The 16,128-nt window shown below is 40.9% G+C and overlaps 1 protein-coding gene across 4 annotated transcripts in view; it reads left to right on the top strand.

The window, feature by feature from the left end:
* The window catches only part of st3gal2 (ST3 beta-galactoside alpha-2,3-sialyltransferase 2), a 36,110-nt gene extending 20,373 nt beyond the window's left edge, over nt 1–15,737 (top strand). For all 4 annotated transcript variants that reach the window (XM_058388065.1, XM_058388063.1, XM_058388062.1 and 1 more), the window contains 6 exons: nt 115–1,877; nt 3,200–3,393; nt 8,635–8,814; nt 9,150–9,195; nt 11,329–11,448; nt 13,099–15,737. In XM_058388065.1, coding sequence (XP_058244048.1) covers nt 1,539–1,877; nt 3,200–3,393; nt 8,635–8,814; nt 9,150–9,195; nt 11,329–11,448; nt 13,099–13,272 — 1,053 coding nt within the window. In that variant the 5' untranslated portion in view covers nt 115–1,538 and the 3' untranslated portion in view covers nt 13,273–15,737. The remainder of the gene's footprint in view (nt 1–114; nt 1,878–3,199; nt 3,394–8,634; nt 8,815–9,149; nt 9,196–11,328; nt 11,449–13,098) is intronic.
* Nucleotides 15,738–16,128: the final 391 nt, after the last annotated feature.

Genomic DNA, 16,128 nt, shown 5'->3' with positions numbered 1-16,128 from the left:
GAGGCACGTGTGATGAGTCCTTTGATGCTTCGGTTTGGCATTTACAGCTGCACTTTAATTCACTTCTGATCTCCCTCCTTTAAACTTCCATCTTTCTTTGTCTTCTATCCACAGCTTATTGGATCATTCACGAGAAGAGAGCATACCTGAACACCTACGCTCAGCCTGATCAGAGCACACTCAGACTGTAACAGGTGCAGAAGAGAGGGATTTTAAGTGGGCGTGGAAAGACCCGGCAGAGAGGGAGGATGGCTACGTCGACAGGCAGCAACATCGTGAGCATGGTGCCTTAATTAGGTGACAAAAGCAAGGAAGTCACATGATCTTGTCTTTCAGCAAAACCCGGATTAATGCTCTGTAGCTTCAATAATACAATGTGGTCAGCTGGGGGACAGAGATTGTCTTGTCTTTTTTGTAAGCTATTCAGTCAACAATTGCCTCCATGCTTCTTGCAGATGATTCCTTCATAAGCCTGTCTGAGGTTGCCAAATCTTTTCTGCAAAGCCCTTGCAAATCTCCTTTTTGTCATTAGGGATTTGTGGTTTTTGATTGCTTTTCTTGTCATCAGTGGACTCTGAGTCTGGCAGCCTTTTTTTGCTTTGTACTGTCGATGGTGTCTCAGAAAGTCCCTAGCACCCCAACATCTGGCAGAGAGCCCGAGTGTAGACAGAGTGCAGTTCAGTGTGTGCTGTGCCATCCTCAAGACACACACTCCAGTCATGCATAGTGTCTGCCAGCACACTGCGGTGACCTGTGCATAGCTACCACTCAGGTGACTGTCAAAACTCGGTTAGTGGGAAATGCCAACCATGAACCTGAGACTGCACGTGTCCATATCAGAAGACCATTTATTGCTGAAGACGAAATAGAGTGAGGGAAAGAAAAGTCCAGGATGACTCTACAATCTAAGTTTACAAGAAAAGTCCACCCATTTTCTTTAGAGACTGCTGGGATTTACCACAACAGAGTGGCTCACTAGTGCAGGAGCACGCAGGCTTTCCCTATACAAAACATACACACATACAGTTTTACACAGGCGTGGGTGACAGCCTTCGCTTATCTAAAGCTGAAATGTCAAATTCACAGAGGCTTGTTTCATCAGACTGTTGCTGCAGGAAGAATCAGACAATGCAGACACCCATTGAGTAGACTTTGTGACGATTTGAGCAGGTGTGTGTTTTGAGCCAAGCGATGAGAGGATGAGAGCGAGGCAGATCTGAGTTGAGTGGGTGAGAGTGAGAGAGAGAGAGCAAGTGAGATAAGTGCGTGACCCACAGACAGACCGAGAGAGCTCTGTTTCTGTCTGTCAAGCTGTTTGTGTGTGTGTGTGTGTGTCAGCTGGCGCACTGACGGGCTCTGAGGGCAGGCTGGGCACGGTGGCAGGAGCCGGTGCATGGCTGTGGGGGGGTCGCGCGGCGTGCGCTCCTCAGCAGCGAGAGAGCCGCTGGGGGTCAGGTTTTGGCTGGGGTCGGACACAGAGGCCCTGGGGGCCCAGCGGAGGGCCAACCGAGCGGTCTACTCGGACTGCATCAGGGGGCATGCGCTGCTCTCTGCGCTTGTGGGTGCTGCTGGCATCGTTGGCCCTCCTCTTCCTTACCTCTCTACTCTTTTCACTCTCACTGAGGGGAGGCCCTGGCCTGTCCTACCTGGAGTCTCCTGAGTGGGAGTCACGGCAGGTGAAGCTGGTGCCTAACTACGCTGGCTCCCACAAGCTGGTTTCCGCCGAAGGCAACCAGCAGAAGACATGTGCCTGTAACCACTGTGTGGGTGACCCAGGCGTCTCGGATTGGTTTGATGAGAGTTATGAGCCAGATATCTCGCCTGTGTGGACGCGAGACAACATCCAGCTGTCTTCAGATGTCTACTACTGGTGGGTGGTGAGTAAGACAATTGTCATTTTGTTTATGCACTGTTATCAGCACAACTATAAGGCTAATTCATAACCAGAAACTACTCCCTCTGAAAAAGTAGTCCTCGCTTAAAGTTCACTACAATACCAATTTTTCACATTTAGATCATACTGAGCAAATGTTTGACTAAAGAATTTATTAAAGTGTTTCAAAATGACATGGTTTTATTAATGTTTATTGACTCTCCCGATTGCTATACTTACCCTAGACTTCCATTATCAATAAACTCTCTTCTATTTCTTAGAGAGATTACACTAAAATACTGGAGTATTCATCATATAAATTCAGACTGCAAATTAAGACTGTATGCACAAGTTTTATTGATGTAAAAAGGCCCTGCAGTTCCTCTTCTCTTAAATCAGGGCAAGAGTGAACTCTGAAATTGTGCTTATGCACTGCATTTAGGAGACTGAGAGCCAAAGGGTCCTTATATTAAGAGAATATGAGTAATGTCTCGCCAGATGAAAAATCAGTAATGAGGCTCCAGAACGAATTGGTGCCTGGAGAGGCACACAGCTGATTCAACACAGAGATCATAACAGAGGAGAGAGCATGGTTCAGCTTACAGAGTGAGGGGATTGTGTTTGGAAAGGGTGGACAGTGACACAGAGGATCCCTGAGCATTATCCATGTGCCTCTGTGTCAGACAGTGTTGGGCAGGTGAGCAAATTATGGAATTGTTTTTGGTGCCAGTCAGGAATGGAGGGATTAAACCGAAGAGGAGGGAGATGGAGGGAGGGGGAGAGAGAGAGGGATGACCAGTTGTTCATGAAGATGACACCTTTTGAAGGAATTCACTACATTTCTAATGCTTGTCCCTTCTGAGTATTGGTCCCATGTACACTTAAACACACACATTCTCTTGCCTCTGTCTGATGACATTATGTGGGCTCAGAATAAAATCCCTGGCTGGCATCACAGTCAAAAAAAACATCTGGCAAGAATTACTGAGTCTAGTGGAAAGCCAGCGGGCTTCATCTCGGCCAGCAGCTGGCACAGCACGAGCTAGAGAGAGAGAGAGAGAGAGAGAGAGAGCAGGCAGGGGGTGGAAGAACTCAATTCGATCTAGGGAAAGAGAGATGTCTGGAATACGGTTTTAATGCTGAAGTTTTGTTAAGGACATACTTTTAGGTATGTAGATCCAGGAGCAGGCTATTTAACAGCAGTTACTGCTATCCTTTTATGGGTTCATGTTCACACAGGGAGATGCATGAAATTGAGATGATTCAGTCTTGTATAACTGTTGTTTCCTCTCACTATCATTTTCTCTCCATTTTTCTCATTGACAGATGTTACAGCCTCAGTTTAAGCCCCACAGCATCCAACAGGTGCTGCAGAGGCTCTTCCAGGTGATCCCCGGTCACTCGCCATATGGCTCTTGGGACCCCGCTCGCTGTCTACGCTGTGCTGTAGTGGGCAACTCAGGCAACCTCCGCGGGACTCGCTACGGCTCGGTGATCGATGGCCACACCTACATCATGAGGTGAGGCGATAAGCAGATAAGAGAATGGGAGTTTTGATAAATGGAGAATAATAGGGATTAGCTTGAATGATTGTGCTCATCTTTAGTAAGACACATCTTTAGTAAGCGCTTTATACTGTTCAGGATCTGGAGAGTCTGGAGAGAGATTGTGAGAGTCTGTTGCGAGAACAATGGGCATGAGATCTGGGGACACCCTGAATAGCAGCATACACACACTCATTCACACCTAGGGACAATTCAGAGTAAAAATACTGGCATGTTTTTGGGAACTGGGAGAAAAACAGTGCACCTGGAGGAAATCCACTTTGCCACATGGTGAACACTGGGTTCTATTCCTTCCTTGCCAAGTGCCATCCTGTGATTTTATTTCTATCCAGATTGGGAAATGTGAGTGTTATTCTCCTCCCTCCCTTTGGAAAATTCAAGCCCAAATTACCTGCTGTTTCTCGATGACTCAACATTGGTCTGATAATTTTAGCACCTTCAGAGACAGCTCTGATTTTTCAGGTAGATATCACCATTTTGACAGATTTATTTTTACTTTAGTCTTTTTTTTGCCCACACATTAAAAGAATATAGAATTAAAGCTTTGGAAGAGTAATAGAATTGCTAAAGCTCATATTCCTATTTTTCCCCATCTATCTTCCCTGGGATCTCGTTAGATGTTTAAAAAAGGTTCATTCTGATCGACGGAAAAAGCACAATCTTGTAATGACCTCTGACGTTTACAGCTATTATAATTTTATAATGCCTCTGTATCTAAAATTAGATTCCTGATCTAATAAAGTGCATATGACACCATGTGTGACATGAAAATACTGAGTACTGAAAAAAGAAAGTCTCATGTTCATATATAGCTGTCCAGATACAAGAGGGTTTCTTAGGGGGTGTTCAAAAAAAATTTACTTACAAGGATCATCCTGAAAAATTAATCTTGATTGAAAATGGCTTAAATGAAGGAGATTTCTCTTCACTTAGAATCTTTTTTAAATTCAGTCTACATAAGAAAGAAGGTTAAGAAGAAGGATTCAGTTTGTTTATGTGGAGAGAAAAGAAGAAAGGAGACTTGCCCTGAAGGAAGTGTGGAGGAGTTGGAGATATTTTCGAGTGAATAGTGAAATGAGGGAGACTGCAAGAGCCGAAAGAGCGATAGATGAAGGCATAAATTGAGGTACTATTTTGGTAATGTCTTTATTGATTCAGCTTTGAGCTCTGAAACGAGTCCTTCATCTTGCCTTATGTACATGTCTTTCCCCCCTGCAGCTCTTGCCTCGTTTCCTTTCTGCTAATGTTAAAACGGCTCTTTGCTTTCACTCAGCCATCTTATGAGTGATGGGCTTTCGAGCTATTTTATGTTTCTGCTGGGGTCAAAATGGTTTGTTAGCGCTATGTGTGTAGGTCAAGCTATGTTGCATTCTAAAGACACAAACATATACACTACCAGTCAAAAGTTTGGACACACCTTCTAATTCCATGGTCTTTCCTGATGTTTATTTTTTTCTACATTGTACTGATTTCTTAATGTTATTTACCCAAAGCATTAACACAATTTGTTTATAAATTATTTGCATTTTGTTTTATTTGGGTTATTAAAGCTCTGCAAATACTGCATGATCTTGGGTTATTTTGATGTGTTGTCATTTCCTTTAAATATCCACTCTAAATAACAATAGTTATATTTTGAATTTAGGAGAAATATTGTCAGCAGTTCACAAAAAATGAAACAAAACCGTTCATCTCACCAATACATGCACCTGTAAGAAAAAAAACATAAGAAACTGATTATTTTGCAGTGGTCTCTTATTTTTTCCCGATACACAGTGCACACTGATGATATTTCTTGATGTTGAGTTGCGTTGAATGAAAATTGATGTAATTGGCTGCTTTCATTGACTTTCTCTTAACACAGTCTTTAGCCATATTTGCATAGGATTACTTTGATTGATCTGGCATGCTCACAGCTCCAGTTTCCTGAGCTCAGTTGTGTGTGGAGTTTCTGTACATGTTCACACCGTGTCCTCCATCTACCCTGATTTACTCCCACTTACCAAAAACTTAAGCCAGTAGGTTTATTGTCTAATGAAAATTGCCCTTAGGTGTGAATGTGTTGTATGCATGGTTTCCTCTGACAAATTATATTCCTGCCTCATAGCCTCTATCTATCTATCTATCTATCTATCTATCTATCTATCTATCTATCTATCTATCTATCTATCTATCTATCTATCTATCTATCTATCTATCTATCTATCTATCTATCTATCTATTCTCTTTATATATACTGTCATTATAATAGCCCATTTAATTAGCCTGCCACATCACACTCGTCTTATTTCATAATGCAGGAAGTGTATAAAATGGGTCTGTGCACCAGGCAACCAAAACCACTGAAGCAAACTAAACAGAAGAAGCAGTCTCTGTCTGCAGAATTACAAAGGGGTCTATGTGGATGGTTCTAAAATTATCAGACCACCACAGAGTTGGTTGAAGAATGGTAGGCAGTTGGGTCTGTAATTATCTCAAGGAGGAGGGAGAAAAACACTGACATGGCTGATCCAGACAGAAATAAAATAATTATGGTCCACCTGCACCTGTATTTTGGAAATGAGGTCCAAATGTAAGTATAATCATATCTACATCCAGTAGAAATGATGTTTTAGGAAAATATTGTCTGAATATTTTTATAGTACTTGGTCATTTTAAGTTGCATTGCTTTTTGCTACCGCTTTCTTGCCACGCTGTGTTTAAAGGTATATAAAGATGACATAATTAATGAACCTGACCATTGTAAGTGGTTCTTAGGCTTCCGAAAATTGCATGTTTAAATTGCAACAGTGATATAAAAGGCCTTCGTCTCTTTGGTTTTCAGGCATCATTTTCTTGTGTCTCAGAGGAAGACCCTCTCACCCTCATCCTCATCCTCCCAGTTTGGTAGCTGTTGTGTGATGTACGGATAACTTGCTGATTTGATTCATAGAAAGTATAAATTGTAAAGGATGAAGTGAAGATAATATTGGTAGACTAGGACATGGACTTACTATTTTACACTATACTCCAGTGTAAATGCTGTAAATTCTTAACACACATATTAGTATACACATATTTCCTCTGTACAGCTGTGTACTGGAATATTTCATAACTGTGAAGGTTCTCTTTTGTGTCTGCTTTCTCACATGGTTTCTTCATCATGTCACCTCAGGGAGATTTTTTTTTTTTCCACTATGAATGGCTTGCTCATCAAGGATCTACATCTACGTCCAGATTGAAAAGCTGCTTTGTGATAATGTCTCTTGTTAAAAAGCACTATACAACTAAAACTGAATTGAAATGAACTTCAGTTTCATCAAAAACACTTAGTGCATGCCTGGATAGTGTAGTAGCAGAAAATAGGAAAAGATACTTTAGTGTAATTTTATGCTTAATACACAGTACATTTTTAAAAAGTAGGCAGAGAGCTTTTCAGGTATATTAGTTCAGAGACTCTTGATTAACTCTCTGTCTGGTATTGATTTTTTATGCAGCTAGTATAATTTTGATAAAGGATAGTCGCATAAGCATGAATAATGTTCGGATGTTCCATAGGATTGATTATAAACCCTTTTGCTGCAGGACAGATTCATTTTGACAGCTTGGAGGGGAAAAAAGCTTGTTCTGGTATGATTGCTAGCTTAAACATGGCCCAGGTATACAGGGTTTATCTGTAACTTATTAAAAGTAGCTCTGTATCCGTGCAGTTATTAGGATCTTCTTTACTTTTCCAGGAACAGTAGGGAGGATTTTAATAATAATAGAGCTGCAGCACAAAGGAACTTAATCAAAAAAACCTGCTGGGGGTATATGGAAATCTCAGAGTTTGAGTGTTGAGTGTTGTTAGATGTCTGCTTGCCAAGCATATGATGAGTGATATCATTAAACAGGTGGCGGTTTTTATTTACAATGGGTATGGCCTTAAATACAAATGCTATAATAAATGCTGAGTGTCGGTGTGCCACCGTCTGGTCCACATTGGAACACAAAGACTTACAGAAGCACTGCAGCTCTCTTCTCTGCTGCAATACCACCTGGTTTTTCAGCTGTCTGTAAAATAAATCTTAGAGAAAGCAGCCTCAAAATGCTTGGACATATGGCTTGGAAGCATCCAGATGAAACAAGCAGGCTGATTAGAGTAGTTTGCTTTTTTTGTGTGTGTGTACTACTGGGCTTCTTATTTACGCTTTAATCAAAGTTTGCATGGCTTGCATTAAAGCTTAAGTAAAGAACATGTTGCATAATATTTCCTGTATAGGCTTAAGAAGGTGCTGCACTTGAGGACAGTAAAATCTCAGCTTCCTGGAAAGACTTCGAGTCTGGGATCAAGAAGGAAAGCATATAGATTATTTTCAGAGGACAAATCCCAAGTCGATTGAAATCTAAAGCAGTGCACACAGAGCTCAATTCATTTCTGAGTCCCTTCACACTTGGCGCTCATGTAGAAATGGAAATATTGAAATTCCAGTAAGCAGAGCAAACACATGCACTTTCAATCAGAGATAGGATGAAATAGATGGTGTAGGCGTGGTGGCTTAGAATCCAGGCAAAAAGAAAGTGAATGATATAAAAGAATCCACAGAGCTTGGATTTGAGAGCTAACAGACGAGCTAAAGAGATAAAAAAGAGACAAAGACAGAGTGTTGATGAAGTGAATCTCTTCAGTCTTAGCTGTCAGCTGCTTTTTAATGTCACTCCTTCTTTCTCTTTATTTTCTGCATTTCTCTCTGTCTCCCTGTTTGTCTAGGCATTATGTTCATCTCTGTTTAGTCTTCCATTTCACTGGCTTTCCTTTATAAAAAAAAAAAAAATCAAAAAACATCGGCAAGTATATACTGGGCGGTTTCTCCATCTTAGCATGAAGGTTGTTTTACTGGCGGTCTCCTTGTATTCCAGTATTAGCTTTGCAATATTTGCAAAAAGAAGTCCTCTCCTGGAACTAATCAGCGTTCTGGTTATGTCCATGTGATTTTACAGGTGTATGGCATCATGCCTTTGATCCATTGCCTTTATATTATATTATATTATTTTTATCACATGTTCCTCACGCTCAGGTCAGCATGTAAAGGTCTGATTGTTCATTTGAAAGCAGCTCTGTATGATAGAAATGTAATATGGCCGAAGAATTGACTTTTTGTGCCAGTAAAAAGGTCTGGTTTACAAATGTGTCTGAGTAAGCACTGCTTCAGTTCTGTGTTTATGGACTTTTGGCAGAATAAACCTAGCACCGACTGTGGGCTATGAAGAGGACGTGGGCAGTCATACCACCCACCATTTCATGTACCCAGAAAGTGCCAAGAACCTGGCTGCCAATGTCAGCTTTGTTCTGGTGCCCTTCAAGACTCTGGACCTGCTGTGGATCACCAGCGCCCTCTCTACTGGCCAAATCCGCTTGTGAGACGTTTTACACACACACACACACACACACACACACACCACACACACACACTTCCCCAGCTACAGTCTTTGGTTTCGACTCATAAATGGTCACAGTCCTTCTCACTGACTCTCTTTCTGCCACTCACATAAAACTAGCTAGTCTATAAATACTTCACTAACATAATGCAGATGCTAATCGACTATAAAATGCCATGTTTGCAAGCTAATCAGAGGTCTATTCATACGCATACACATTTAGACATTTCAGGTTACAGCATATGATTATTGTCTGCAGTGGATCAGGTCATTGCATGTACTTTTTTTCATGTCATCTTTGTTTTTCCCCTCAGTACCTATGCCCCGGTAAAGCAGTTTCTGCGGGTGGACAAGGACAAGGTAATTTAATCTCAATGCATCTCATTACACAATTTGTAATGCTGCATCTGGGTTTCAGCACACTGCCAGAACCTGAAAGCACATCTGTCTATATCCAGAGCAATCACTCTCTGTACTGTAGGAATCTCTGAGTTAATAGATGTACTATGTACAATACATGATAGACAAGATATAGCACTCACTGGACACCTGCTTAATAGAAACACCTGCTGTATACACCTGCTCATTCGTGCAGTTATCCAATTATGTGGTAGCAGCAAAATGCATAAAATCACAAAGATATGGGTCTTACCAAAACTGGACAGGATCCCGAATTCCAATCTTTTATCTACTCAGTTTCAGTGTGCTCACTGTCGCCTCAGATTGCTGTACGTTGGCAGCCAGGAGTGAAACCTAATGTGGGCTTCTGCTGTTGTGCATTCTGAAATGCTCTTCTGTTCAAAGGCTGGATATATGAGCTCCTGTCAGCTCCGACATGTTTGCCCATTCTCCTCAGACCTCTCTCATCAACAAAGCATTTCCATCCACAGAATAGCAGTTTCTGAAATACTCAAAGCAGCTACTAATATCCATCAAAGTCACAGAGATGATGTTTTCTACCCATTCTGATGTTTGATAAGAACATTAACTGTAGCTCTTGACCTATATCTTCATCTACATCTTATATGCAATTTTTTCATCACTGTGTCGATGTACAGGCATTTCTAATAAAGTGGACTGAGAGTCTATACTATTTATGACTGGGGATGTAGTCAGTGCTAAGATGCGTGGTAATTTAGGCATGATGTACTTCATTCTGATGCACAAAATATTATAATCAGATTTATAAATAGGCTATATAGAGGGTGTTAAACATTTCTTATGAAGAATAATCATTTTATACTGTCACTAAAAGTCATATGAAAGAGATGTTGAAGATCAGCCATAACATTATGACCACTGACAGGTGAAGTGAATATCTTCTCATCATGGCACCTGTTAGTGGGTGGGATATATTAGGCACCATCGAAAGCTCCAACAATGGGCATGTGAGCATTAGAAATGGACCATGGAGCAATGGAAGAAGGTGGCCTGCTCTGATAAATCACATTTTCTTTTACATCATGTGGATGGCCGGGTGCGTGTGCTTCGCTTACCAGGGGAACACGTGGCACTATGGGAAGAAGGCAAGTCGGCAGAAGCAGTGTCATGTTTTGGGCAATATTCTACTGAGGAACCTTGGGTCCTGCCATCCATGTGGATGTTACTTTGACACGTACCACCTACTTAAGCATTGTTGCAGACCATGTACACTCTTTCATGGAAACGATATTCCCTGATGGCTTTGGCCACTTTCAGCAGGATAATGCTCTGTTTCACAAAGCAAAAATGCTTCAGGAATGGTTTGAAGTGTTTACTTGCCCTCCAAATTTCCCAGATCTCAATCCAATAGAGCATCTGTGGGATGTGCTGCCCAAACAAGTCCGATCCATGGAGGCAACTTAGAGGACTTAAAGGATCTGCTGCTATCATCTTGGTGCCAGATACCACAGTACACCTTCAGGGATTTAGTGGAGTACATGCCTCGATGGCCCTGGGGGACCAACACAATATTAGGCAGGTGGTCATCATGTTATGGCTGATTGGTGTACTGAAAATAGACTTTGTGAACAAATACATGAAATAGACTAAAGCTATTAGGAAACATTATGCGTGTAGGAAATTTATGTCTGCAGCAGCCAATGGAACCTGGGAGTTAATTAAAAGTTATTTTTAAGTCGATTTTTTCGCACAATGAAAGCAGTTTATTCTCATTTATTTTTTCATAATGAATGAAAATTATACGTTTTAAAGCAGCACATAGGTTAATCTGAATATAATCTCTATAAATAAATAAATAATAAAAAAAAGAGATTCATCCAAGTGCATAAATCACCCCATCATAACCACCAATGGTTTCCTGAATCAATATCTAATCAGGAGGTACCAAGAGACTTTACCTTTACATAGAACATATTGTACTGAGCCTGCTAAAGGTCAAAGCTATTCTCCTGCACTCATTAGCAGAACAGGATCTGGATCAATTCCATTCCAAACCTGCATTCTCACCACTTCAACTTTCTGCTTGTGAAACTTTCTTTTCTTGTTGCATAGGTTCAGATCTTCAATCCGGCATTTTTCAAGTACATCCATGACCGCTGGACAAGGCACCACGGCCGCTACCCCTCCACAGGCATGCTGGTCCTCTTCTTTGCCCTGCATGTGTGTGATGAGGTAAAGGACTTAAAATATGGTATATATATATAAAGAATATCGATTTTTGCAAGGCTTTGGATGAAAATATACTATACTCTCAGTGATGCCTGGTTGTGTCATCAGGGCTAAAATTAGTATAAAGTAATGCATCATATCATGAGGTCTCAACTCATGCTATAATAAAATGATGTTAAGTATCTGCATCCATGCTTTCTTTTTTTTTCTTGTTTCAAGTCTGTAACACTCTGTTACAACTCTGGCTGAAATTAGGTCTAGGAATTTAAAAGTAGTAACATTGAGGTGACCATAAGAAAAAAAAACTACGGTAGAGGGTGGCAAGGGAAACGCAAGACACCAATTAGCACCAACAAATATTTATTTCTCCTAACGAATATTTACAAATGTATATGTGTGCACAAAATAATGAAACAATAATGCAACCAAGACAAAAGGGAGAAGGAACTTAACGTGGCGCTAAAATCAAAGAAAGAAATATAACAATAACATCCCACTAACTCCTCCCCAAAAAGTCTTCAGCGCAGATGTGCCCTGAACTTACACTACCTAACAAAACAGAAACACAGAATTAGCACACACCACTACCCTAGTATAAGATATATCCTGTGTGTGGGTATGTATGGCACGTGCCCTTCTAGGCTGTTCCTGGTCTCCCTCTACTTGTTACCGCACACTTCCATACATACATTGGCGTCAGATGCTAACCGTGAGTTTTTCAATCCACACCAAATCGTAACATGACTTCAAAGCCAACATGTAATGTTCATAAGTAGCACAATCAAAATACGAACACCGTGACAACCGACACCACAGCTGATTCACAGCTGATCACAGCTCAGTCCCTCCCCAGCTCTCTGTTCCCAATGCCGCCTCCGTTTTTAAAGCTTCTCGCGGAGACATGATTGGAGGAGAATGGGGACGTCATCGTTAGACAAATGATGAGTGACAGCCGCATATCCAATAAGAGTCGTTGGTGGGTGGTACCTAAAATCAAAAGGAATAGGAAGAGAGGACAGAACGAAGCAGTGTTTCCACTGTTCGTAACACACTCTGTTGAGTTCATGTTTATTTCCTCTGAATGCAACGCATGGAAAAACAGAAAAGTTGTAGACAGTGTACTAAACGTACACTTCTGTCGTCTGCCATTGAGTGCTTTCAGTGAGTAACATCTGCTTAGTCTAACTTTAGTTCCTCCACACAAGGCATTTTGGCAGAAAAAGATGATAGAGTAAATAATCCACCTCATTCAAGTATATTTCACATGTACCATAACAGATGTGTCAGTGAAGCAGGCGGAACAATAATCAGCCAAAATGGAGATTAAATCTAGGGAACATTTCAGTCTGTATAATCACCTGACACCACTGTCACTGATAGGCTGCAGGGAATCTACAATCTGGGCTAGAAAGAAATCAGTCCCAGCGTCATGTCTTCATAACATTCTGCATTTTTCGTACAACAATAAGTGGTAATGTTGCATTTGGTTTAAAAGAAAATCCAAAATGCCCCACTTTAAGACCTTTATTAATAGCCAGGAACCTGAGGTAGATGGCAAAAATGAAACCGTATACAGATACTATACTTTTAGCAGCTGTCCTTGCTCACTCAGTCATGCTCCTTGATTTGACCTGTGTTTCTGTTTTGGTCCAGGTGAATGTATTCGGCTTTGGCGCAGACAACCGGGGGAACTGGCACCACTACTGGGAACAGAACCGTTATTCTGGAGAGTTCCGTAAAACAGGAGTCCATGACGCGGATTACGAAGCCCAGATCATAGAGCGCCTGGCCAAAGCTGGAAAGATCACCGTCTTTCATGGGAAATGACCCTCTATGTAGCACGTGTGGAGGGAAGGAGCCACTGATGAACCAACCACACAAGCCCTGATCCTGCTGTCTTTCCTTTTATTTCTACCCCAACCTGGAAGAGGAACTGACTGAACGAGGACCATCGATAATGGCATTCTCCCTCTCCAGTATAAGCATTTTTTTTATAGTACTCCAGAAACTTCACACGAGAAAGTATCCAGCTGTCGGTGCTGGTTGTCACTCAGCAGACTAATTCCCGCTTCTTGTGTGCGCTCAGCCAATGATCAGCGTAATATAAGTGCAACGACTGTATGGTTTATGAGATGATTACTGGCTTGAGCAGATCCACTGATTAACTGTGTGTTAATCATGCTAGCCTGCATGATCACTGCAAGTGCCAGTTTACACGCTCTTACAGACAAAACAGAGCATTTTTACGTTGTGTTATATCTTTTATGGTTCGATTTTATCATGTTGACTCTGCATCACTGTGCTCTCACAGCCGTTTGAACAGATGTTAGTCACTGTCATCATGTGTTGAATTATTTTCATGAGTAATTGCCACAAACAGCTGATTGTAAAGTGAAACGCTCAGCGCCTTCAGATTTGTTCGTTAATCCGAAACCACTTATTTACTCCAGAGTACCGGTCAGTGTTTAGATGTATATTTGTAAAGCACATTTTAAGCAGTGTTACATGTTTTTGTATTGTCTGCAGAGGTAGAGCTGAAATGTCTAAATTTACTAGAGCCGATATGTTTAATGACAAAGGTAATGAAGGGTTATCTGCGCACCAGGAACAAAAAATGTATTTTCTATGACCACTGAGGAAGTTCTAGCTAGACGGTCCGGAGACTGATGGCGTCAGTGTGTGCCACAGGACTTGAGGTTAAACTCAGCTTTCATGTCGAATCCTGTTAATTGGGATTAAACCATGTTTCAGTGCAATTAGATGTTTATGACATTCATAGCAAAATATTACTGCGAATAGTTTTGTAAATTATTTTTTTATTTTATTTTTTAAGTCACTCTTTATTTGTCAGCATCTGTTGTGTGTAGTTCAGTGCTTGCTGGAAAAAAAAAAAAAGTTTCAGGGTGCTCCATACTTCCTGCTTTGGCTTTGTTCATGGTTTCATATTCAGGTACAGTAAACCCTATTTTTTATTTATTTTTTTCCAAAAAAAATGTAGATCTAAACAGATGCTTGCGTGCCTTGTCCTTGCTGTGGAGACATCCTCCTTGCAGTGAAACAAAAAAGGTGTAGTCACATACTAAGTCTTCTTACTGTGCATTTTAGCTCACCTGCTCTGCATCACATACACCAACACCTGTGATATAATTTTAACTCTCTTACTGTGCTTTATTTTTTTAATGCACACGCACATTTTTTGAGGGTACTGGCTTTCCGATCACACTTCCAAACAAGCCTCCTACACTCCCTTCTCTAGAATCTCTCCACTGCTGAGCACTGTGCCTTCAGGACCAGGCTGAACTTATATTCACAAGCACAGTCCTCTCACCTCTGCTGTCTTTGTTTTCTTTCCGTCTGCTCCTAACCGCCAATACTCCCTCAAACCAACAATGAAGGAAGGAAACCAGTCATCGTAGCTGTTTATTATTAGTTTAAACCTTGTGAAACCATAAATATAAGTATGGTTAGTACATTTATGGGGTTGAGGCAGAAGTGTTAATGTAATATTGACAATTTACGAATACGCAGATGTTTCTCCCCTCCCCCCGGTGGAAATATTCCTTTAAAAATGATGTACGATTCATCACCAAAGAGTCCCATGAACAACAAAAAAAAAGAAATGCCTCAAAGGCCACAAGCCTGTCCAACAAACACTAAAAAAGCCAATGGTTGTGAGATTATGAGGGTTTTACCATAGTACACTTTGTAGGTTTCGTTCCCATCATCCCACAAGGATGACTTTTACATTTCTGGTTGTCTGACCGAAAAGAAAAGTAGTTCCTCTATTGCATTATAGTGCACTTTCAACTCAAGGCAGTCTAACTTGTTAGGAGAATTTTTTTTTTTAAACACCACTCTCATTTTCTTCATGCCCATTGACCTATAGATCTGTGCCTGGCAACTTCACTGAGGAGTTTCCCTTCTTTTCACTGTTAGGGTTACAGTGTTAGATGCAGCTAGTTTGGAAGGCTGAGGTTTTGTATTATGGATCTTTGTGCTTTTTGGGCGTGAAAGCCCAGCTGTCCTAGCGTTTATACTGACCTGACTCCATCATTGATGTGATTGACCTAAAGCCTTTCAAATGAACCACTGAAAACACACACTGTACATATCCTCCTGGTACTTTATTGCGCTTCTTAATAGAACGCCAACTCGTTAATGGTGTAGTGACAGTTATCGGGTCAGTGCTTTCTCTCTCCTTCCTTTTCCAACCTCCTCATGTGTATGTGTAATTATGGACTGTTTTTATCTTATGCTATTGTAACAAATAAATGCATATAATAAACACTCGGTCTACCTGTCTGATAACATAGTACGTTAACAGTGGCTTTGATTTAAAAAAAAAAAAAAAGGCATATGGAAGCTCAGCTAGGATTTTCATGTGTTATGAGTGATGAAGTGCACCAGTAATCGACCACATTAGTCCCATTTCTTCCTTTTATTCCAGTATGCAAAATGTTTTCATCTACAGCAGGCTAACTCAAGACCATTTGCAATTACAAGTGAGTAAAGGTCATTCCACAGGACAAGAAACAAGTCAGTCTCTCAGTTAATTTAATTCAGTATAATGTATCACTATGTTATAATCAATGAAAAGCTGGGTTAAACATATGAAAGACACGTCATGGGCCATTACCAATCAGAACCATTAGAACAACTCCCCAGGAGTAGAAACAAAGGTGA

The sequence above is a fragment of the Hemibagrus wyckioides genome, linkage group LG04 (genome assembly GCF_019097595.1).
Source record: "Hemibagrus wyckioides isolate EC202008001 linkage group LG04, SWU_Hwy_1.0, whole genome shotgun sequence".
Lineage (NCBI taxonomy): Eukaryota > Metazoa > Chordata > Actinopteri > Siluriformes > Bagridae > Hemibagrus > Hemibagrus wyckioides.
This window is presented reverse-complemented; position numbering and strand designations above follow the sequence as displayed.